This window comes from Sturnus vulgaris, chromosome 28, assembly GCF_052056855.1.
Source record: "Sturnus vulgaris isolate bStuVul1 chromosome 28, bStuVul1.hap1, whole genome shotgun sequence".
Lineage (NCBI taxonomy): Eukaryota > Metazoa > Chordata > Aves > Passeriformes > Sturnidae > Sturnus > Sturnus vulgaris.
Genome location: NC_142270.1, coordinates 504,521 through 529,115, shown reverse-complemented (window position 1 = coordinate 529,115; position 24,595 = coordinate 504,521). Strand labels below are relative to the sequence as shown.

General features: G+C 56.3%; 1 protein-coding gene and 1 long non-coding RNA gene across 3 annotated transcripts in view; one reads left to right on the top strand and one right to left on the bottom strand.

Moving 5' to 3' along the window:
* Positions 1 to 24,595, bottom strand: part of LOC106862399 (hexokinase-2) — a 35,367-nt gene that overhangs the window by 6,725 nt on the left and 4,047 nt on the right. Inside the window, exons 1-13 of one of the 2 annotated variants that reach the window (XM_014891367.2) lie at positions 20,579 to 20,773; positions 12,822 to 12,984; positions 7,059 to 7,207; positions 6,753 to 6,872; positions 4,748 to 4,843; positions 4,531 to 4,630; positions 4,070 to 4,253; positions 3,060 to 3,215; positions 2,706 to 2,939; positions 2,213 to 2,517; positions 1,458 to 1,606; positions 626 to 745; positions 432 to 527 (exon numbers count right to left, since the gene is read on the bottom strand). In XM_014891367.2, coding sequence (XP_014746853.1) covers positions 432 to 527; positions 626 to 745; positions 1,458 to 1,606; positions 2,213 to 2,517; positions 2,706 to 2,939; positions 3,060 to 3,215; positions 4,070 to 4,253; positions 4,531 to 4,630; positions 4,748 to 4,843; positions 6,753 to 6,872; positions 7,059 to 7,207; positions 12,822 to 12,984; positions 20,579 to 20,641 — 1,935 coding nt within the window. In that variant the 5' untranslated portion in view covers positions 20,642 to 20,773. Of the gene's footprint in view, positions 1 to 431; positions 528 to 625; positions 746 to 1,457; positions 1,607 to 2,212; positions 2,518 to 2,705; positions 2,940 to 3,059; positions 3,216 to 4,069; positions 4,254 to 4,530; positions 4,631 to 4,747; positions 4,844 to 6,752; positions 6,873 to 7,058; positions 7,208 to 12,821; positions 12,985 to 20,578; positions 20,774 to 24,595 lie in introns of those variants that run through there. The other variant, XM_088180071.1, reaches the window with a different exon arrangement.
* On the top strand, positions 20,569 to 23,186 carry LOC148220966 (uncharacterized). The gene is made up of 2 exons (XR_015808689.1): positions 20,569 to 20,812; positions 22,619 to 23,186. It is a non-coding gene; the product is annotated as an uncharacterized LOC148220966 (long non-coding RNA).

Here is a 24,595-nt window from a genome sequence, read left to right as displayed (position 1 = left end):
CTGTTGTCTTCCTTGTCTTCCATGACCATCCACCTCCACAGACACGGAGGCAACCATGGACTTCCCACAGCCCCACCTGTCTGCTGGCAGAGCTCAGACCTCAGACACCTCCAGCTGCCAAAGGGCTGGGTCAGCCCTGCCAGGAGTAGCCCCTGGGCAGGAGCTTGGGGTGGTCTGTGCCGAGGAAACGAGCCCGTGTCTCCTGAGCTCAGAGCCAAACAAGTGTGCTTCAGCCCTGGCCAGGAGCCAGCCCATAGCTCCAGGGTCTGAAAATCCAACCTCAAGTGATGAGTAAGGGTGGCTGTGAAAATTCCGACAGTCATTACCCTGAGCTCAGCCCAGTAATTTGTTTTACAGGCCAATTAATGATGCTAAAAAGAGCCAGGATGTGGGAGCAGTCACTGGCTTCTCCCAGCCCCGTGGCTGCTCACCTCTCTCCTGTGAATGGCCTCCTTCAGCAGGCCCACCACGTCCTCTCCCTCACAGCCCGTCGCCTTGAAACCTTTTGTCCACTTCAGGAGAATTCCCTGTTGTGGGAAAAACCCCCCAGTGAGTCTTCCTCAATAGCAGCTGGGAGGCACAGCCAGGTACCAGCCAGGGATGCTGCCAGGAGGGGTGGGGTTACCTCATCCAGGTTGTTCTGCTGGCAGGGGAAGGAGAAGGTGAATCCAAGCGGGAGCGATACGCCCTTCATTCCCATGTACTCCAGGAAGTCGGAGATGCAGTGGACGATGTGGTCAAAGAGCTGGACAAGCAAAGTCAAAAGGAAAAGCTACCACCACAGCCAGAGCCCAGCTGGAAGCCAGCCTGCCCAAACTGCTGGGGATTCCAACCCATTCCCAGGCCTGTTGGAATGTTCAAGTCACTCCCAGGACTCTGAATGGAGCAGGACAAGGCTCAGCTGCACTGTAGGAAGTGAGCAACCCCAAAAAGCTCAGTTTCACCCTCTTCCCCACCCACAGCATGGCCAAACTCTGCATTGTCTCCACCTTGCAGGTTCCAAGAGGTAAGTGACATGGGAATCCAGTCCCTCTGCAAAGGATCCCCACAGCCCTCCAGCCCAGTCTGCTGGAGATACTCCCAGTCCCCAAGCACTGCCTGGAGTGGTTTGCAAAACTCTTTCCAAATGTGTCTCCAGCGACATTTCTCATGGCTTGTGTTGTGGTTTCCCTATCTGGGAAATGAGGATGATGCTTATCTGCTCTTGTGGAGCATGTGGGATTTGGGGAGGTTCAGTCATGTCTGGGAATAGCACCATTTCTAACCTAAAAACCATTTTCCAGCTTCCCAAACTCCAGAGCCTTGGGCAGCACTCACTGCTCTAAGGGCAGGAGAGCATCAGCCCTCCCCACTCCTGGTTTCGCTCCCTGGAAAGGTAAAACCAGCTCCATGGTCAGCCCTGCTCCAGCCACCCCAGGGAAGATGCCCCTTTCCCCTCTCTCTTTGCCCATCCTGACCTCCTCTCCCGTCCCCTGCATGATCTCCACGGGGATGGAGTAGATCTTGTTGTGCATCTCCACCCCGCGCCGCATCCCGTTCCTGACGCGCACCAGCAGCACACGGAAGTTGGTTCCTCCCAGGTCCAGGGCAAGGAAATCTCCCTTTTCTGCAACCCAAGAGAGGATCATCAGGAGACATCACCCGAGAAGATCATCAGGAGTCATCCCAGCACGGGGCATCCAGGATGTAGCACAGAGCAAATATGAATCTGCCCTCTTCCAGGGAGAGGGATGGAAACGGAGACATGGCTAGGGATGGAGACTGGGGATGCAGGTAGGAACAGGGGGGGCAGGTAGGAAGAGGATGCAGAGGTTTGATCCAGACTTGGGGTGATGATGAGACTTCAAATCATAAACCTGAGTTGGATGGGACCCACAAGGATCACTGAAGTCCAGCTCCTGGCCCTGCACAGGACCTGCACAAGCTTCAAGCCAAGGTCAGGCACTCGCCCAAGCTACAGGAAGAACCAAGGACACAACCCAGAATGGGGGCGGAGAGAATCCTGTGGCAGGATTTGTGGCCATGCAGAACCAGGCTTTGTGTTAAGTCAGGTGCAGAACGTCCCAGAGGCTCAGTGCTTTACCCAGGATCAAACTGGAGGTTTGTGCCACTCCCACCACAAAGAAGAACCGGCCACAGTGGATTCAGCCACTCCCAAGGATGCAGGAGATCCATGGGCTCACACACAGAAGTTTTACACAGGATACATCACCTGTTCCATCGGGAGTGGAGCACACATAGGTCGGCAGCATTTTCACCGTTGCCTCTGCGTGCGTCTCCTTGCCCAGCCCTTTCTCCATCTCTATCCTCATCCTTCCCTTCACCTCCAGCAGCTGCTCGTGGCTCAGCTTGAAGGGCTCCAGGATCTTCTGCCGAGCCTTGTGCTGTGCAGCGAGCCTGTAGGCCACCGCTGTCACCATGGCCGCCCCTTTGCCGCTCCCGTCCTCCGAGCGGATGAACCGGATCTCGCAGTCCGGCAGCAGCTTCCGCACGGTCTTGTGGAGGCGGCGGGCAAAGCTGTGCAGGAGGAAGAAAGGGGACCTGAGTGTGACCCTCTGGGAACCCCCTGGCATCCAAACGAGGTGCCCAAGGAGATATTTGGAGGTGCTTCTCCTGTGCCAAGCTGTACACACTGCTGGCAGCAGCAGATCCCTGTCTGTGTCTGTCCCCAGCACCCCCAGATCCCTGTCCCAGCCCGGACTCACTGCGGGTGTTTCTTGTAGACGGAGCCGTCCACGCCCACGGTAGAGCGCAAGCGCTCCACGCCCTTGTTGTCCTTGATGCGGCGCAGCACCGCGGCCAGCGTGGCCCCGCACAGGCTGGCCGAACGCGTCGACACGATCTGGCAGATGCGCAGCGTGGCCAGGCAGTCCTCGTGCGACGGCTCCAGGCCCAGCTTGCTCAGGATCTCATGGGCTTTCTGCAGCCCTTCCTTCTCCCTGGAAGGACAAAAAGGGGTTCATGCCTGGGAACCCAGTTTTTGCTGTGTGGTGGTCCAGGTTTGCTCAGTGATGATGGGAGATGGGCTGGGAGCCAGGAAACCCCAGGATTCTACTTACTTCTCAATGGCAGAGACAAATCTGGTCTCAAAGTGGCCAGTGGTGAGCAGATCCGGCGTGAGCCTTCCCCCAAACAACAGCCCTTCCTTGGTCATCTTCACCAGGATGAGCCTGACGAGCTCCCCCATGTACATCCCGCTGATCATCTTCTCAAACCTGCCCATGGGGAGGCATGAGATAGAATCAGGGAATGGTTTGGGCTGGAAAAGCCCTCTAAGGTTATCATGTCCAACCATTCACCAGCACTGCCAAGGCCACCACTAACCTATGTCCTCAAGTGCCACATCCACAGAGCTGTTAAATCCCTCCAGAGACGATGACGCCACCACTGCCCTAGGCAGCCTATGCCAAACCTGACTACCCTTTCAGAGCAGAAATCTTCCCTAATAGCCAACCTAAACCTCTCCTATCTTGCCATAAGCTCCCTCCTGAGCCTCCTTTTCTCCAGGATAAATGATGTGTGTGTGTCACAAGGTGGCCACAGGCTGACTTGAAAACCCCTTGGCAGCCTCCCACCCCAATAGAATCTAGGTAATCTCTTCCCAGAGCAGTTTATCCCTTCACTGGGAATATGAAGCCATGTGTACATGACCATCATTCTGCAAAGAAAACTCATGGCCACCTGAAGGGGCTCAGTCAGTTTGCAGGGGCCCCCAGATCACCCCCATGCCACAGCAGCCCTGTAGGGAATGGGAGATCTGTAGGATTGGGATGGACATTAGTTGAGGGTGTGTGACTTTGCTGGCCAGGAAGGGAACAGGAACCAGCACATTCACATGAGGGGCTCACAAGGGCAGCATGTGGGGCAGACAGCCCTGGTTTGGAATACGGTCCTGGGCTGGGACACAAGCCCTGGTTTGAGACACAGCCCCTCTCTCCACCAGTAACAGAGGACGTGGTGACCCAGTTAGCTGGGCTGACCTCCCCAGTCCCAGTAACACCAGCGCTATGGGAGGACAGACAATGCTGAGCAAAGCACAAGCCTGAGCCTGAGCCAAGAATCTGCTCACAATTGTTTGCCAGGGTTGAGCGAGCCCATGTCGATCTCACGGTCGAACTCGGTGCGGATGTCATTGAGCACCCCATCGTCACCAAAGGCCCCCCACTCCATGTTGATACACATCCGACCTTCATCCCCTTCCACCAGGTCAATGTGCCTCATCTCCTCCATGTAGCAGGCGTTGGTACCAGTACCTGGGCCAAGCACAGGAACAGGGTGAGCAAGGACATGGCCTTTCCCTCATTCCCATTATTCTACATTCTCATTATTCCCAATTTCCCTTTGGTCACAGCCCAGTGCACCAAAGAAAGTGAAGAACTAAGCAAACAAACATTGGACAATGCTGGTTTTCCAACACTGATTTCCCACTCTCTTTTTTCCCCAAAGACCCCAGGGCCTGCAAGACACAGGATCTCCCTCTGGCTTTTCTGGAGGGATGGAGTCCAGCTCTTCCCCCTTGCTGCAGCTCACCAACAATGAGGCCAACTTCACAGTTGTGGTCATCGTAGCCACAGGTCATCATGGTTCCCACGGTGTCATTCACCACGGCCACAATGTCGATGTCAAAGTCCTGAGATGGTGGAAACAAGAGAGGGTGACCCATTGGAGACAAAACAGGCCAAACCATCTCCACGGAGCCAAAGACTCCTGTGCCAGGGAACTGTGTGCCCCCATCCCAGCCTCTTACCCCTCTTTTCTTGATGGACTTGCGCAGCAGTGACACCACGTCCCTCCCCTCCACGCTGCTGCACTTGAACCCCTTCGTCCACGTCACCAGGATGCTCTGCAGGGAAACAGCAAGAGGAAAGCTTGGAGGTGACACCAAGCTGCTGGCACAGGGGACGTGTCGCCCTACAGGGGGAGCCCCCTGTTATCAGTTCCCCAGCTGCACTATCAGCCACAGCTTCCGCGTCAGATAAAGTTTATGGCCACAAAATAACATGTGAGCTGCTCATTGCTCCTCTGGCAGGAGGAACCTGGTTCCCGTGACCGGGTTTGATTGAGCCCTGCAGCAAAACCTGCTCACAAGCCCAAGGAATGCTCCTTGACCCACACCTGGGGGTTGAGAGGCTCATTGGAACCCGTTCACAAGCCCAAGGAATTCTCCTTGACCCATCCCTGTGGGGTGTGGGGCTCACTGTACCTATGGACTGATCCTTGAGCCTTCCCTGTGGGGTGGGGGGGCTCGCTGTACCTCTGTGGTCAGAGGCACCTGGCCAGGGGCTAAGCTGAGCCCTGGGGGGAGGAAAATTACATCAATTACATTTGAAATCTTCAACCCTGTGGCCACAGCCCCCTTAGAGAGGCAGACACCCACCCTGCCTTACAGCTGGGGAAACTGAGGCACTGAGCGACACAGCCCGGGCGAGGGCACAGACGCTGCCTCCTGCAGCCTCTGTATTTTCCCATTCCTTACAGCCCTGTGCCTGCAGGAGGAAAGCGTTAATCCCTGCTGGAGCCGCTTCCCATGCAGGAGGACGTGCCGGGGCTGCCGCGCTCCATGGAGCCGCCACTGCCCGAGCTGTGGTGAGATCAGGGCAAGGAGAGCGAGCACGAGCATCACCCCTGGTGAGATCAGGGCAAGGAGAGCCAGCACGAGCATCGCCCTTCTGGGCGGAGCAAGCCTGCGAGCCAGGGAGGGCGGCAGCGAGGCCACGTGCCTCACTGGGCTCGGGGATGTTTGGTCTCCCGGCAAGGTCACAGCTGACAGTGACAGTGACAGCCATCGGAGCCCGCGGCTGGCAGACGGGACAGGGACTGCCCTCCCCGCGCTGGCTGCACAGGGGGATGTGATGCTCGGCACGTCTGGGGCTGCAGCTCTGGTGCAGCCAGGGAAAAGCTGCTTTCCATGGAAGCATTTCAGGGAAACATGGGCTCCCAAACCCCTGCAGATACTGGGACACATCCCTGGCTCGGCCAGCACCATACCCTGCTGGCACACACACGGCGACCCTGGGCCACGAGGACCCTGTCAAAGTTCACACATGGGTGGTATCTGAAAAACCCTCAAGATAAATTAGGGGAAATCCAGAAACTCAGGGTGGGGAGGGGCCCTGGCACAGGTTGTCCACAGCAGCTGTGGCTGCCCCTGGATCCCTGGAAGTATTCGAGGCCAGATTGAACAGGGCTTGGAGCAACCTGGGAGAGTGGAAGGTGACCCTGCTCATGGCAGGGAAGTGGAACTCTGAATGGTCCTTAAGGTCCCTTTCAACCCAAACCACTCCAGGCTGCTATGAAAACCTGGCCAGATGTGTGTAAAACGGGAGATTCAACACAACTTATTATCACCAAACAGCTTTAAAAAAGGCAGTCTGGCACATATCCTTAGCAAACATTAATTTTCGTTTAAACGGGGTTGATAGTGTGTTTGGAGAAGATGACAAGCAACAAGGTTATTGGGAAGTGATGCCACGCTCTGCATTTCCTGAAGGAATGTTCCATCCTCTCTGTCTCTGACCCAGCAGCCACTGAGTCGACAAAAAAATATTCATAAAAATATAAGGACAGTGCTGATCCTAAACTCCTCTCACCTAGAGCTTGGGGAATGGTTTTACAGGAATGAAAGATGTGGCCCTTGATGAGGAAAAGGTCACATGACCTAAAATCAATGAGCCTAATTAAAAGCCTAATCTTAAATTGGTGTGGAACTTACAGCGAGAGTTCAGCCTGTCCCAGCCCAGCCCCTCACCCACCTCGTCCAGCTTGGTCTGGTGACACGGGAAGGAGAAGGTGAATCCAAGGGGGAGTTTCTTGTCTTTGATTTGCAGCTTGTCCAGGAAGTTGGCCAAACACTCAGCAATGTGGTCGAAAAGCTGGTAAAAAGGTAAAGAGCGAGACCTGACCTGGCTGCCCACTCCCAGGACATGCCATGCCTGCATCCCTGCCTGCCTCCACTCCTCACCATGCTGGCAGCCAGGAATTCACAGCTCCCAGCACAAGATCCAGCAGGATCCCCTGGCCCAGTGCTGCTGCAGCCCCAGGACACAGTAGGGACTCACCTGCACCCCGCTGCCACGCATGAGCTCCTCGGGGATGGCATAGATCTGGTTCTCCATCTCAACCTTCCGCAGCCCATTGTCCGACACTTTCACCCGCAGCACGCGGAAGTTGGTGCCACCAAGGTCCAGCGCCAGGAAGTCCCCGTCCTCTGTGGCACCAGGACAAGGACACCCCATTAACCTGGAGGGTCTGTCCACACCAGCCAGAGCCCTGAGGTAATCAGCCCCCTCCCAGGTACAAGGGTAAGATCAGTTTTTTTATTGTATTTCATTATTTTATTCAGTATTATATTTTTTTTTCTATTTTATTGGAGCAGCCACTGTGTTCCCTGCCCCTCCTCTGTCCCCTGGCCCCCCACACCCAATACAGGATCAATATTTTGAACATCACTGAGCCAGATCCAGATGCCTTGGGGAGGATGTGGCAGGAGGATAAATCCCACCAGCCCCATCCAGAAAAGCCCAAACCCAAACCAACAGGGATCCCAGGGAAGATGGGCTCTAGCCTCAGGCTCCATCTGGAAGAAGGCAGCAGAGCCATTCCTGACCCTACTGATGCTTATGGAAGCTCCTAAACCTCCATCCCAAGAGGTTAAGCCCTGGTGGTAGCTATGGGAACACCGGAGCTTGGCTAAGTTTTTCCTATACTCAACCCCCGTCCTGTTCAGGCGCAGCCTCCACAGCCCAGGCCAGGCTCTCAGGAATCCCACGCGCTCCTGGCATGTGGCTGCCGGCTACACGGGAAGGTGGCAGCAGGAAACCAGGGAGGGAGAAGCTCCCAAAGAGCTTCGGGACCTCTTTGCTGCCTTCTCCAGGGAGAGCTGGGACACTTCTCCGAGGGGAGCCCGAGGGCCGAGCCCCGAGTGTCCCTCCCATTTGTTTTCAAGGCAGCTCGCTGCGCTGGGGCGCCGGGCACGGGAAAAGCGCCCAGCTGGCTGTTTCGGTGGGGAGAGGGCCGGGGAAAGCCCTCTATCAGCACTCTGGAGTCCTGAATGCACCAAATGTGCTGTGCTGGTTCCCCCGGCCGTGCTTTGTGCGGCACAAAGGGAACAAAACCCGCGGGTCATTAGTATGCACATCTCCAGTGACTCCAGCTGAAAAGGCAGCTCCGGGCCAGCCCCCGCGGCTCCATCAGGCCCGGCCGCTTTCCTGGGCTGACCCTCCGAGGGCTGGGGCGAGGGAACGGGGCATGGCCCCGGCTGGGAGCTGGAGCAGCTCTGTGGCGGTGGAAAAGGGCCATGGAAAGCGGCTGCTGTACTCCAAGGGGATGAGGAATGAATGAGAGGGCTCCAAGTGCGGCTTCAGTGGGATCAGAGCTAGGCATGGAGAGTGCACCCGGGAGTCAGGGAAGCACCCTGGGCGTCCAGAACATCACCAAAAGAGGGGTCAGAGCATGACAGAGCATCACCGACGAGCACAGAGCCACCAGGGCACTGAGCTGCCAGTCCTTGGATATTCCTCTCTCCTCCTCCCCTTGACCCTTTGCAGCAATGAGCTTTAAACCAGTTTGGCAGCTTGTTCTGCAGCCTGTGTGCCAGCCACGGGGCATGCCATGGCCACGGCGGTTCTTCACGTGGAAAACACACCAGGAAAACCTTGGAGGAGCTCCCAACTTGTCCCTGGTGAGCCCAGCATGGGCAGCACCCTTGGCCACAGCAGGGCAGAGCTGGATGTGAAGCCCTGGGCAGTGCTGGCACCGTGTCCTGCCCCTCACACGGGCCACGCTGTGCTCAGCTTCCCAGAGCATGGAGAATGTCTCAGGGGGGCTGATAAATGTGTTAGAGATAAGGGTACTGCAGCCAACAGGGTCACAGGCTGCTCAGCTCCTTGGAGGCAATGCAGGGAAGCAGGGAGGATCCCAAAAAAAGGGCTGAGGAACCCGGAGAGGGCCATCCTTGTCCTGCCCAGCCCTCACACATCTGGTGGGGGTTCATGGCCCCAGAGCTGTGTGGGACCAGCTGTGCCCTGAGCACAGAGCCCCAGTGGGACCCAAACTTCGCCCCAAATCGCTTCACCCTGCTCAGCACCAGTGGAGGAACACAAGCAGCTTGGGGGCAATTCCTGGGAATTCCTGGGTGGATCAGCTTTGCAGGAGGAAAAAGGCAGCAAACTCTCCCTGGAAAATTCCCAGCCATCTTGGGAACACGTGATGGGCTCCAGGTCTGGGCACTGCCCCCCGATTTGGGCTCCCAGGCCCCGAGATAAGATATCAGTGCTCGTGCTGAGCCCACAAGCCAAACAGCAAGGGCAAACACAGAGCCCTGGTTCCAGGGGCTGTTTGCTCTGGGCAAAGGCTGAGAGTTGAGTGCCTGGAAAACCTGCTGTGCTCCTGGGAACAGCAGCATGTGTGGGATCATGTTGGCCACCCCAGAGATCCACCTCAAGACTTCCAACTGACTGCAATTCCATTGCCTAAGAATCCTCTGGCAAATTGGATTAATTAAAAAGAGGAAGAGGAAAAGCTCGGAGGCCCAGACTCCGGGGAGATGCAGGAGAAGGTGGAGTTGCAGACCCAGGCACTTCCCACTGCCACCCCCTGACAGCCCCTCCCTCCTTCCAGCTAAATCATGATACCATGGAATGGTTGGGGCTGGAAGGGACCCTAAGGACCATTCAGTTCCACTCCCCTGCCCTTTCACTGGACCAGGCCCTATGGCCCATCCAACCTGGTCTTGAACACTTCCAGGGATGGGGTGGGCACGACTTCCTTGGGAAACCTTCCTGGGAACATGGTAGATCCCCAACCACACGACTCTGGGAATGAAACAGCCTTTTTTTCAAGCCTTTCAAGCCTCTGTGCCACATGAGCTGGTTTTCCTGCAGAGGCAGCCAGTTATCGGCAGGAGCTGAGCCCACCAGTCAAGGGAAAGGTGCTGCCAAGAAACATCCTTCGGATTTCCAGGGATTTGACCCCCAAGTCCTGCAGCATCCTCCTGAAAGCCCTAGGCTGGGGTTATCAGCTGCTGGGGCTTAACAGAGGATGCACCACAAGATCCTTGTGTCAACACCATTGTGGAGGAGGAAACCTGGGGACTCTGGAAAAGCCTGGAAAAATGGAATGGAATGGAGCAGGGAGGAGGGTGTTCATTGCACTGAGCAGGGAAAGCCCTTGGGAGAGTCACTGGGCTCCAAGGAAAAATTATTTGGGATCTATTTCCGCATCACCTCGCTGCCAGCACGGCATGGTGCTGTTCCAGTGGGTGCCAAAGTTGATTTTAGAAGAGTTTTTGCTTTCAAAGCAGAATCCCCCCTTCTTATCACACCACATTGGAATGGCAAAGCCACCGAGAGCCAGGGCTGTGTTTTGGCTTAACTTGCAGGTGTGACCTTGTATTTCCATAAGCACCTCTCATCCCCCTGGATCCTGGGAGCTGGGCATTAAACAGGGTCTAATCCCAGAACAGAGACATCCCAGGAGCTGCAGGAGGCGGGAGGGAGGACAGAGACATCCTACAGGTGGAGGGTTGAGAGCCCTGTGGCACCAGCATCAGGTAGAGCAAGGCTGGAGAAGAGGAATATCCTGTCCTTGGGCTGGGAGCAGCTGCTGGCACCTGGCCCAGGTGCCCAGCCCAGGTCAGACTTTGCCCAGGAGCTTTAAAAAGAGGGAAGAAGCGAGGATGTAGTCCTGGACAGTGAGCTCCTCCCGAGCTGCTGCCATACCATCTGTGCCAGGGATCTGGCACCAAGCCCCCAACCCTGACATGCCACCTTCCAGCCCCCTCCCCAAAGCCCAAGGGACACTGATTCCACTCAGAGGCTGGATCCAGTTCGAGCTGGACAGGGAATCCCAGCTTAGTTCCCTGGGATTTGCTCAAAACTCCTGTCTCCCCCCCGGGCAGCTGCAGCGCCGTGACTGCCCCAGCATCTCTCTCCTGTGACATTTTCCATGCTGCTGTTCCTCTTTCCTCCCTCCCCTGGGTGAGAAATGCCAGCTGGGACACTGGAGAAGCTGGATACAGGGAAGGGGGCCAAGGATGTCTCTTGTAAGGGCATGGAGAGGGATTGCTCCTGCTCCCAACAGCAGGCCAGGCTGCTGGAAGTGCTGACACATGCTCCACCTGCACCCAGCACCTTTGGCTGCACCAGTTCCCGTGCCCAGGGGCGGCTCCTGGCTATCCCTGTAATTAAAAATATTCTCCAACATTTAAATAGATTGGAATCTTGATCCCAGGGCAGGCAGCCAGGCCCAGCTTTTGGGTGTAGGTGCAGCTGGGGGGCCAAGATCAGGGGATCCTTCAAGGACTAAAGGGGCTCCTAGGGAAGGTGGAGATAGACTTTTAGCAGGGATGTAGTGAGAGGACAGGAGAATGGTTTTAAACTGAAAAAGCGGAGATTTAGTTGGATATTATTAGCACCCTGAGATAGTGGAAGGTGTCCTATGGCAGGGGATGGCACTGGATGGGCTTTAAGGTCCCTTTCCATCCAAACCATTCCATGATGTCTGTTTGTCCCCAGGGATGCAGGAGATGCCACCACTATCCCCAGACTCACTGAGACGTGACCAGCAAACACCTCACAGTGCCCAGTGGTACAGAGACCTTCTGTCAGCACCTACACATCTCTGGCTGGAGGGTGCAGCCAGGTGGGGGTTGGGCTCTGCTCCCAGGAAACAGGGGCAGAACAAGAGGAAATGGCCTCAATTTGTGCCAGGAGAGGTTCAGGTTGGATATTGGGAAGATTCCTCTATGGAAACAGCAGTTCAGGCCTGGTACGGCTGCCCAGGGCAGGGGTGGAGTCCCCATCCCTGGGGGATTTAGAAGCTGTGGATGTGGCACTTGAGGACATGGGTCAGTGGTGGCTTTAGCAGTGCTGGGGAGTGGTTGGACTTGACCAACGTAGAGGCCTTTCCAGTCCAAACAATTCCATGATTCTGTGATTCCATGGTTCTGTCCACTTCTGTCCTTGCCCCCAGGGAGCAGACAGCCGGCAGCCATGAGGGATTTGGGCTCTGTCCCTCTTTGTCCACCTCTCCTGCTGGTGACAGCAGCGTCTGCCACTGAGGTTTTGCACAGATCCCTGTGCAGGTACCAGCACCAGGGCGACCCCAGCCCTGAGTAACTGCATCCAACACAACCAAATCATCCCTGGGGCCCTTTCCAAGGCTGCTGCCAGCCCAGGTGTGGAACTGGAGCAGCTTCAGCTGCTGAGAACTCCATCCTTCCTTCCCTTCAGCAGCCAGGACTGCTCCAAACACTTGGTGGGTCCTGGGCACACCTGAGGGCAAGGGGTGATGCTGCAGGGATGGAGACAAGCTCCTTCCCAAAACACCGGGCTGGGAGAGGAAACAAGGAACTTATCCATATGGATGCCCGAGGGAGCAGTTATTTGAGCTGAGAGGAGCATATGCCTGGCTGGAGCGTGCCCTGAGCAGCTCGGGGAGAGGCAGAAAAGCCACATTGTGAGGGCTGCAGAGCCCCTGCTCCTGCTGGGCCCTGGTGGCACTCAGACGGTGCTGGCACCGCTGCCACCTCACTGCTAATGCAATCTGATGAGCCGGACCCGTGACTGTCTCTGTCCTGCCAGCAAGGGCGCGCGAGGGCGGCTTCTCTCCCTCCCTCTCTCCTGCCAGCAGGAACTGGGAGCCCCTCCAGGTCCAGAGCAGGGAGTGAGGCCTGTCCCCACACTCAGCCTGGGCAGGATCAAGCCCTAGAGGCCAGCAGTGAAGGTGGCCGTGGGTGCCATCCCTGTTTTGGCAGTGCCAGGGGGATAGGTATCCCCAGCCCTCCCTCTGCTCTCCAAGGAGCACCTCTGGTCCCACAGTACCTGTCCCATCTGGGGTGGATCTGACGAAGGTGGGCAACATCTTCACAGAGGCGGTGGGGTTGGTATCTGCTCCCAGCCCCTTCTCCATCTCCTTCTCAAACCGTTGGGACACCTCCAGCAGGGTCTCATCAGAGAGCCGCATGTGGTACAGGTACTTGTCAACCTGAAAAACGGAGATAAAGCCCAAAGGTCAGGCAGAGGGCTGGGGACACGGGCACAGGCCCCACGACATGCTCAGGACAGCATCTAGCCCCTCCCAAGGCTGCTAGGGTTGACAAAAGGAGCAGGAGCAGGTTCTGACCCATCCCAAAGCACAGGACATAGCAGCATTGCTGGAATTGCTCATCCAAGGCATCACCCACCACTGCTCCTGCACCTCTCTCCAAAGTGCTCACCAAAGCCTGCATCCCCTCCCCAGACTCTGCCAGCCTGGGAATGCTGAACCACAAGTTGCACCTGATGCTCCAAAACATCTTCCCGCTCAGTCACCTACAGACACCCAAACAGGTTGCTACAGAAGCAGGAATTCAAACTCAGAAGTGAGTCAGGAGGTCGGCAGTGGAGGTTTTCCAGGTGCAAAGCTCTTCCCATTCCACGGCATCAACGCACCTTGACCTTGACCCCCAGGGCCTCTTTCTACACCAAGGATGCTCGGCAGGAATCCACTGCCCTGTCATTTCTCCACTGCTGAGATCACCCCAAGAACCTACTCAACACCCTCGAGCAAACCACGCTGAGGTGACAGAAGTGGGAGCTGGAGTGACACAAGCACATGCCATGGCCAGAGAGGGAAGAAATCCACCCCAACCCCCTATTCCTGGAAATTGTTATACCCTTGAGCTGACAATATGGAGAAGCCCTTCTATAAATCAAAACATCTTGTCTTGCCTGGGAAAGGCATGGAAAAGCTCCTCCTCAGCCATCCAACAGCACCGTGCTTGCCTGTGCAGCCTGGCCAGAGCAGGGAGCAAGAGAGGCGGGCACTGCCCGCTCCCAAACGATGCCCTGTTTCAATTAGCTTCACTTAGGACTAATTAAAGGGAAGCTGCAAGCCCTGAGAAGTAAAGAGGAAAACTCCACCCCGTGCACTCACCTGTCTGCAGGCACGTAACACCGGGTCACTGGAACCAGGGCCCGGGCTGTGCTTTATGGGCTGTGCTGGAGGAAATGGGCATTTTGTGGGCAAGTAATTGCACCAGGCCCAGTGTGACCTCGCTCACAGGTGTGCCATCCAACCATGGGCTGGATACAACAGCCCAGCTGCACTTTTGGCTGCCTGTGTTCCAGGCTCGGGGTGCTCCAGCACATCCTTTTTTCCCCACCCTGAGTTCTGTTGGAAATTTAGGAGCTGAGATCCCTTTGGCGAGGTCAGAGGATGGAGGAAAGCCTGGCTCAGCACATTCCAGGAGTGATGCTGCATCCCCTGCAGAGCAGCATCCTCTGAGTTAAAACCTCCTCCCCCTCTCTCCTGGTACTTTCAGCTCCTTCCCAAAATCAGGAGCTGGAAGACCAGATGGACACGAGGGAAAAGCCAAGGAGAAGGAAAACTGGAGATTTCCTGGTACCAGTTGTTTACCAGCCTCTCCTTATCCAGTCCAGCAGCAGGAAGTCAAACACTCTCCTCCCTCCCCTCCTGTTTGCTTTCATCTGCTGAAAATTCCCTCCCATGTGCTGAGGCTCTGGTTACGGGCACCAGCAAGCTCCAGTTAACTGGCTGAGAGGTGGCTCTGGGTCTGGAGCTCACCTCCATTCCAGCCCCAGGGTAGGAAACCTCCACTTGAGCTGTGCCAAGGGTTATCCTGTGGGTTATCAGTGCATACATCAACCCAGAGCAGACAGTCCTCATCCCACAGAAGCTGGGTGCTCTGAAAGCTCCTCAGCAGTGAGGACCCTCCCACCCAAAAATCCCAGGGAAACCCCCCGAGGCTTCACCCCTCCTCCAGGACAGGCCCCACTCAGCACGTCCCCCATGTCCTCCAGGCTGCAGCACACCAAGAATAACCTCAGCCTGAGGAACAGGGTGACCTCCCTCTAATCTCCAAAGCCCTTAAAACCTGGATCATCTTCTTGCAACGTGGATATCACCCCACTTGGCACCTAAAGCAGGTCAGGGCATACAGCAGGACAGCTCCTTCCCCACTGAAACCACCCTGGCTGAGCCTGGTCCCCACCACTGTCCATGGCCACTGTCCTTCCCAAAACTTGCCAACCCTGTGGCCTGGTTGGTTACTCCAAGCACCCCTCAAATTGTTACAAAGACGGATAAAACAGGGAATTCAGCCTGCAGTGCCAGAGTCTGAGCATCTTTCAAGGCAAAACACCTTCTCAGTTGCTTTAATATTTTTGAAGAGTATGGAATAGTTTAGGTCAGATTGCCAATTACAAACAAAGCCACTAGGTTAGGATCCTGAAAGGGGCAATTGAATTTCTGGAAAGCTTCCAGCCTAAATAATGGTATTTCCTTGAGGAAATCTAAACAAACTGAAGGGAGAAGGAAGGAATGGAAGCTGGGGAGCACTGGGCATGCCCTAGCCCAGGACATCGTGTTAAAGCTCCGGATCTCAGAGTAGCTGTGGGTGTAATGAGCTCAATGCCACGTTTTTGAACCAAACCCCAGCAAATCCCCATCTCTTGGCTCAAGGCTGTCTCCAAGGCTCAGCTCATTTCCATGCCGGATGCTGGAGAGGTGCCCAGGGTCGCCTGTCCCGGCTGCACGGCCACCGCTGGGAAACCTCAGCTTGCCCAAATTCTGCTGCTATGTGACCTGAGCTGGCTTAAACAACACAAAAACCAGCTTTGGATTTCCGAACTCACGGCTCCCGTGCAGCGCTGCAGCTGGACACTGTTCTACTCCTCAAGACTCCTCTTAAGGCACCTGGACCCCAAGGGATCAGTGCTGTGGAAATATTAATTAACTAATCTTCAAATAGCTCAATTCCAAGTCAATGCCATTCACCATAGAAAAGAATTGGGGCTGTTCAGCCTGGAGAAGAGAAGCCTTAAGGGGCTCCAGGAGAGCTGGAAGGGGAATTTGGACAAGGGCCTGGAGGGACAGGACACAGGGAATGACTTCCCACTGCCAGACGGCATGGATGGATGGGATATTGAGAAGGAATTATTCCCTGGAAGGGTGGGGAGGCCCTGGCACAGGGTGCCCAGAGAAGCTGTGGCTGCCCCTGGATCCCTGGCAGTGTCCAAGACCAGGCTTGGACAGGGCTGGGAGCAACCTGGGACAGTGGGAGGTGTCCCTGGCATGGCAGGGGTGGCACTGGGTGGGCTTTAAGGTCCCTTCCAACCCAAACCATTCCAGGATCCTGTAAATTCCTTGGCCCACCCGCTGCCCTTGCAGGGATGCTCGGGACCCTGTCCCCATCTCTCGGGGCCACAGGCAAGGCTGCTGAGGGTGACGACGCTTCCGGCACTGTGCCACCACTTCCTGCTCGGGGAAGGGCCTGGGGAACTTTGTTCTGTGCAATAAGGTCTGAGATACATCTTTCCCATTAATGACCCCCATTTCCAAGAAGGGGAAACTGTTTGCCTTTTGTTTTCGTTTTGCTCTGAATCCTTTTCCAGAGCCACGTGGCTGCCAGGAACTGGAGCGGGAGCACGTGTTCCCCATCCCTCAGCATCTCCCTGCTGTATTTTCCATCTGGATGTGAGTAACTCCAGCAGCTTTTTGAGCAAAAGCAGAACACTGGGAGAGGGAGGCTGCTTTCTGGGATAGATTCTTCACCTTTCTGGCAACAAAGCCAAACATTTGTTGACTCTAAGATGACAGAGCAGTGTTCACATTTGAGGAAGGCTGGAACACCTCAAAACCCACAGCATGCACTGTCACCCCTCTCTCCAGGAAAATTTTTGCTGGGAAGTATATTTTCTTTAAATTAGTTCTCTCCCTATCCCAGTTTTTAACTTGAAGCATGATGTTTTGTAAGAATCCCTGAAGTTGTAAGGCATGCTGTCTCTCTCCCTGCTTCTCTGGGAGAGGAATGCTGTGCAAGCACCAGCCATGCTCCCACCCCGCCTGAATCTGTGGTGGGACATGAGGAATTGGGGAAAGCAAGGCAGAGGGAGCAGCAGAGGCTGCAGGGTGAAGGCCTCCAGCGCTGGAAAGTTTTTATTCCCTATCTCAAGGCAGAGCCTGTTCCACATCCTCAGTCCCTGTCCCTGTTTCCCACCCCAGGTGACTCAGAGCAGGGAACCGGCTCGTCCCCTTCCCCGACCTCCCATGGGTGACACAGGGGTGATGCTGGGCTGCACCCACCCTCCCCAGCCCTGGCCCTGGTGGCACCCACGTCCTTCAGCTCCTCCACGCCGACTCCAAGCCCACGTGCCCTCCTGCCTCGGATGACACACGCCCGGAGTCATCCCGAACCCGGCTGAGTCAGATGTTTCCTGCTCGGCCGGTTCCTCCCCATCCTCAGCCCCAGGACAGCAGCTGGATCCACGCCGGAGGTGGGCTGGGCATTGATGGTGAGGAAGTGACACCACGGAGCATCCACCGACCCATCCTCAGGTGACCCTGCTGCCCTACAGCCCCACTAAAACCCAGTTCAGCCAGGAAAACGCTCTGCCTCCTAGTTCTGGAAGTGGAGACATCCAGCTGCCCCGTCCCTGCCACTCAGCGCCCTTCTCCCCATGTTAAACCCAGGAGGTCTTCGGGACAGAGATCCCATTCGGTTGCTGGACAGCAAAGCCTCACTCGTCCCAAGAATGCCCCCTTGGATGATGGGAGCATCCCCCTGTGGAGGGGAAACTAAGGCTGGGTAGCTTTGACGAGGTGGAGAGGAGCAAGGGGACACAGGATGGCTTCCCAAAGGTGGGAAAAGCTGTCCTGACATTGACCTTGGCTCCTGCCATTGACCTCGGCAGCCTCAAGGGAAGCTCTTAAGTTGGTTTTCCAGGAATTTGCCATAGGTGTCCCTCCCATATCCACAGAGGCAGCCAGAGAGGAATCAGCTGGGTGAAATTAATCCCTCGGCAAAAGAAAAACTAAAAAGAGAAAAATCTGCCCCTGCTTGGGGACAGCCACAAATGCAGGAAAATCAATTCCATGCCCAGTTTTTCTCTTTTGAAGGATGGATGGGGAAGAAGAGACACTCAGCCCCCACTCCCATGGTATGACGAGGCTGAGGGACCAGGAAGCCTGGGGTGAGCCGGCACATCCCAAGGGAACGCAGGGCAGCAGCGGCAAACTTTCAAGCTGGGATCTCAAAGGACGCTGCCGAGGTTAATTAAAGTTTGCACAATCCCTTGGGGGTTAGATAAGTCTGGACAACCCACTTTCCAGGCAGGAAAAGGGCAGGACTTGGGGAGGAAGGTAATATGCCCCCAGATGAGTGGCAGAGCAGGTAAAGCTCCATGGCAAGAATGGGAACAAAAATCCCATTTTGAGGCTATTTTCAAGGCCTTGAGGTGGACACAAACCACAGCTATTGGAAAAGGTACTTTTTTACCCCTGCTGAGCTCCTTTTCTCCCTGATCCAAAGGGAAAACACATCCCAGGCTACCATCTGCAATTTTTTTTCCCAAATACACTCTCAAATACAGGGTTTGATATGAAGACCCAACCAAACAAATCGCAGCTTTCTAAGAATTTCACCCCCTACACCTCCCGGTGCTGGGGACTCCCTGGCTTTCTCTTTGCCTGGGGAGATTTATAAACCAGGAATAATTTTTACACCCATGGTGGAAGCAGCCAGGTCAGACAGCTGGCTTCTTCCCCCTCTCCCTGAGCCAAGCTGAGCTCCGTGCTTTCTCCCAGCTTTGCCTTACTGGGAGGATTCACAGGAATTTGTCTAAAAATATCCCAGAGAAATCCAGTTGTGGAGGCGGCCAGGAGGCCAGTGCCATCTCCCTCAGTATCCCAAGCTCCAGGCGGCAGTGCCTGGATTTCTTTTGTTTTTCTCCCTCGCTTCTCAACAAACTTTTTTTATTTGAGTTTTGGAGCCGGGAGGGAAACGCAGCCGGTTCCTGAGGCTTCGCACACCCTTCTCCCAGTGGGTAAGGAAGGCGAATTCCTCCATCCAAGCTTTCCCTCTGCATTATTCCAGCTCCCGATAAGGAAGGCGTGAGCAGCCCGGAGCCCGGGCCGGGCTGTGCCGCTGGCCTATTTCTGCCAGGGTTACACAACCCCTTCCCGTGGATTGGGCTGTTGCACAACCCCGGGGCCACCGGCGAGCGGAGGGAGAAGCCGAGCCCGTATTTCCTTACGGATCGCTCTGCCTTGGGAAGTTTTCCCTGCATTTTGTTTAGGTTAGGCTTTTTTTTTTTTTTTTTTTTTTTTTTTTTTTTTTTTTTTTTTTTTTTAATGCTCTGCCTCGATTTCCTTCCTATTTAACAACGGTGAAGGGCCAACGTGGCAAGTTTCACTTCCCCGGTGTGGCATCTCCAAGGTTATCTCAGGTCTCTCTAAGCATTTTCCACATTTTTTTATGGCAAATCGGCAAATCCCGACCACCTCACACTCAGATCAGCAAATCCTGACCACTTCCCAGACTCAGGAATCACAGATTAAATCCTCTCTGCCCTGTTCGCAGATGCCAGAGGAGCACTGCAGGAGGAGCCTGAGCCTCCGCACTCTTTCCCATCCAGCATTTTTTTCCCAGGAATAATTTATTAAGCCCAGCCTAAGATGTCCTGGCCAGACAAAGGCCGGCTGCTCCCGCAGCCATGGGAGAGCAGGAGCACTCGAGCTTTCCCAGTGCCTGAGCTCAGGAACGAGGGGCGACCAGCTCCGTGAATCCCAACGGGACGCTGCCGCTTGGGACTGCACTCTGAGAACAGGCTCGGGGAGTTCAGGACCCCGAAATTAAGGATTCAGAACCCCAAAATTAAGGGAACGGGAGACAGGAAGGTGTTTTCCATCGCTGCCAGTGCAGGGATGAGGGGACATGCGCGGCTTGAGGTGGGGGTCACCGCGTGGGGAAGGGGACCCGAGGGGCAAGTGCCACCTCCAGACTCGTGCCCCGGGTTGACCCTGCTCCCCGCGGGGGCTTCGGCTCGTAGCCCTGGGCGGGGGGAGCGGAGGAACCGGCTCGCAGGGATGCTCCGCGCCGGCGGGAAGCGGCGACACGTGCTGCGCGGGGCGGCCACGGGGGTCCTGGCCCCGGCGGGGAGAGCCACGGAGATTCCCTTTCCTCCTCCTCCTCCTCCTCCTCTCCTCCCCCTCCGCCCGCCCGGCCACGCGGGGTCCCGCGGCACGTACCGCACGCGGCCCCGGCCGGGCAGCGCTGGGGCCTCCGCCCGCCGGCCCGGCCCGCTGCGCCCCTGTTCCCCTTCGCTCCCTGGTTGTTTTGCCTCCTGCTCCCTCTTAAAAAAAGTTTTTTTCTTTTCTTCCCCACTTTTTTCGTTTTTTCCCCATTTACTTTTTTTTTTCACTTTACCCTCTCCTTTTTGCTCTTTTTACTCCTTTCCTCTCCTTTTCCCCTTTTCTGACTTCTTTTCTTTTTTCCTCCTTCCATTTACATCCTTTCTTTTTTCAACTTTTTTCCTCATTCTTCTTAGTTTCCCTCTTATTTCCCTTTTCTTTTTCTCTTCTTCCTCTCTCTTCACTCTCCCCTTCTCCTTTTCCCTCCTTTTTTTTTTTACTTTTACCCATCCTTTTACTTTTCTTCCCCTTTTCTCACATTTTCTCCTCTTCTCCCCCTTTTTTTCCCCCCTTTCCTCTTTTTCTTCCCCTTTCCCTCTTCACTTTTCCCTTCTCACCTCTCCCCTTCCCTCCCGCTCCCCACTTTCACCCTTACAGTCCCCCGCACCTTCTGTGTCTGGTCATGGTTGAGCTCGGTGAAGAAGTAAGCGAGGAGGTGCGAAGCGATCATGGCGGGAGCGGAGCAGCTCGGCTCGTGTCGGCTCGGTTCGGTTGGGTTCCGTGGGAGCGGAGCGGCCCCGGCAGCGCCGCGCGCTCCCCGCGCCAACCGCGCTCATTGAGGAGCTTCCCCCGCGCCCGTGACGTAGCCACGCCGCCGCTCCCCATTGGCCGAGCCGCGAGGGTGTGTGCCGGTGCGCGCGAGGGGGGCGGGGCCGCGCCCAACGTTGGGGGGCGCGGGGGCAGCGGGGGGACATCGCGCGGGACACTGGAGTGATACTGGGGGGACACTGGGAGTGCATTGGGGGACACCGGAGGGGACACGGAGGGGATAAGGGGTAGGGACATTGGGGTGATACTGAGGGGACATTGGGAGCGCATTGGGTGGGCACCGGGAGGACACTGGGAGTGCACTGAGAGACACCGGGAGGTGATACAGGGAGGACATTGGGTGGGCACTGGAGTGACACGAGGGGCACTGGGGGGGATAATGGGGGGAAAACGGAGGGACACGGGGGGGCATTGGGAGGAACACTGAGGGGGATATGGGGAGTGCATTGGGTGGGCACCGGGGGGACATGGGGGTCATTGGGGAGGGACATTGTGGTGATACTGGGGGGACACTGGGAGTGCTTTGGGTAGGCACTGGGGGGACATGGGGAGGGCACTGCGGGGGGACACGGGGGGTGCATGCGGTGGGCACTAAGAGTGCACTGGGGGTGCATTGTGGGGGCACTGGGGGGAGACTGCAGGGGCTGGGTTATACAAGGAGTCCTGGACATGCAGCGGGGGTTACTGGATGTATTGAAGGTGCACCGGGAGGCTGTGAATGCACCGAGGAGGGCACGGGTGGGCTGGGGGTGCACTGGAGGGGTGAATTGGGGGTGCACTGAAGCGGCTGGGGGTGCATAGGGTTGTACGGGGGTTGCATTGGGCCTGCACGGCTGGGGCATGCGCTAGGGGGGTGCACTGGAATTGCATCAGGGGTGCTTTAGGGAGGTTGAGGTTGCACCGGGGGGTGAATTTGGGTGTACTACTAGGCACGTACCGGGGGTCATGCATTGGTTTGTACTGGGGAGGTGCACGGGGGATGCATTAGGGGGGCTACGGGTGCCCAGGGGGTTACACTGGAGGTGCATTGCAGGATACTGGAGGTTGGAAGTGTACTGGAGGATGCATTGGGAGGGTTGGGGAGCACTGCGGGGGTGCATTAAGGATGCAGTGAGGGTGTCCAGCGGGGTCTACTGGGGGGCTGTATTTGGGGTGCTCTGGGGCTGCATCACGCGTGTGCTGCAGCCTGCGTGTGTGTCCGTGGCCATGCCCTCAGTCCGTGTGGGCCCGTGCCCGTGCCCTCAGCCCGTGTGTCCGTGGCCATGGCCTCAGTCCGTGTGGCCGTGGCCGTGCTCGCAGCCCCTGTGCGTGTCCCCGCACGCAGCCGCCGCTCCGCCCCGGTGTGCCCGGTGCTGTCACATGCGTGTGAACGTGCGCAGCCCTGTGCACCCGTCAGCTCGCATCCATCACCCCGCGGCCCGTGGCGCTCGCTCCTTCGCCCGCGTGTCTCGCTCCCCGTGCGCAGCCACGGACGGCGAGGGGTGCCCGCTGCGCCCCAAAAACCTTGGGAAGCATCGTTTGGGAGCATCGCTGGGGCTGGGATCTGCCTCCACCACCACCCCTTCCTCCTCTCCTCCATCCCGGCTCCATCTGCGAGTCCGCTGGCCGCGGCCGGGCGCTGGTGGCCCAGAGCCCTACGAGGGCCGCGGCACGTCCTGGCCCTCCGGAGCGGCTCCCGCTCCTCGCTCCCAGCAGAGCCGGTCCCAGCAGCCCTGGGGCAGGAGTTACCCAACCCGTCTGCCCGCTCCCGCCGCTTTCCCAACCAGTCCGGAGCAGCTCTTGCTCCCCTTGCCTTCACCCTCTCAAGAGTCCTTTCCACGCAGTCATTTACATCATTTTGGTGTTTTTGATCAAAGATCCCCCTGTTTCTGTTTCAAAGGAAAGAGGAGGAGAAACAACCAAAGCCAGAGGCGAGACAATCCTGCTACCAGACACCTTTTCCAAGAGGATCCAGTCCTGCTACACCCACCATGAATCTGTCAGGGGTTCCAGTTAAATCCCCAGATCGTGGCCTGATGCATTTTAGGATTTGGACTCAATGATCCTTGTGGATCTCTTCCAACTCAGGATATTTCATTAATCTCTGTCGCTGCCCCTACATTTCAATTCACTGTCTGATCCAGGTTTGATTTTTATTTTTTTTTACCCTAAAAAGCCAAATTCTCCGTGGTCAAGTTGAAATTAAAGCAGTGCTTGAGCCTAAAAATAGCTGGACACATCTGTCCGCCTTCCCCATCTGCCACCAGCCTGGCTGGATGAAGGAAGCGACTGTCTGCGCAAAATGAGGGACCTGTCTCATCCTTCTGTCCCATAAAATCAGTTTATTCAGGGAAAATATTCCCCAAGACTCTGTTGATTTGCCAGATAATGTCCTAGTCAAGAAAAGACAGGAGGAGCTGGGCTCTGCTTAACCAGTTCATCTGAATAAAGTAATTTTTTTAATTTGAGGTTTTTCGGTTGGTTTTGGAATTCCTTTCCTGGAATAAACCTCCCAATGGAAACCTTCTCAAGGCATCCTAGAGGCTTCCCAGCTCCACATGAGCTTGTAATAATCTATCGGCATTTAATGCCGCGTTCCTTAGGAAAAGGAAGCGGCTGATTGCAGGGATTGGAGCTACAACCAGCTCTAATTTCTCTAATGTGATTCTTTGGGTACGAGTGATGCAGTAATAACAACGTCGGAGCGGGAGGAAGAGCCGTGCCCAGCGGCCAGAGCAGGGACAGAGTATCCTGGAACCCTGGGACCAGCCTGACCCACAGCACAGAGCAAAGCCCCCCCATGGAGCACTGCTGCTCCTGGGGACCCCCAGCAGATTGCTGGGAACCCGGGGAGGGTCATAACCCACTTTTCTACTGGGGAAACCGAGGCATGGGTGGGTATAAAGGAACTGAGAACAAGACCATCCAAGTACGGAGCAGTTGGGATGACCCTGGAGCTGGAGCTGCTCCAGGAGAGGCGTGAACTCATCTGAGATCATTTGCCCCGTGATTCATCGCTCCAGCACTGCTCCACATAGCTTCCAAGGAGGTTTCATTGGACACGGGCATACACATCCCCACGAACCCATCGGCATCAGAGTGACACCAGTGACCAGTTATTGACTTTGCCCTGTCACCCAAAGCACCGGAAACCTGGAACCTGGCTGGACCCAGCCCTCGCACAGAGCCGGGAATAGAAAACCGGTTGGAGAACTTTTCTTTCTTCAGCAGCCGCAGGATGAGCGCGTGACCTTGGGCTGAGCTGAGTGAAACAGCCTTTCCCCGGCTCTGCCGAGAGGGAGGGGGCTCACACACCCCAAACTGCTCCGTGAGGGGCGAGGGAGGGGAGGATTGTGCGCTGCCCACCTTGGGGTGGTGGAAATCCATCCTTCCTTCCACCCATCCTACTGCTGCTCCTCCTCTCATAGTGCTGGGGCAATTTCCAACCCATCCCAAACCCCCGCTGCACCCCAAGGTCACTCTGCACAGACACCCCTCCCCAAAACAGCCAGAGGGATTCCCCGGGGGTCGGGTGTCCCTTGGCTGGGCTGCCTCACAGCCTGGCTTCCCACCCTGCTCGCCAGGCTAATCGCCACAGAACGGATGGAAAAGGGGAGATTAAATTAGATTAGCTGGAGCCGTCTAATTTTAGCATTCTCACATGTCACTGACACACTGCTCCAGCTCTTCCCTCGCTCCCCCAACCCTGTGTGACCCTCAAAGCCACCAAGTACATCAGTCAGGACAGGAGGACCCAAAGGGGGTTTGGCTGGGTATTGGCACCCAGAGGTGGGTGGGCATGGGGGTCACTAGACCTGTGCCAGGAGGGGATTGGGGCTGATGGCCACCTTCCACTGGCCATGGCCATCCTTGACTG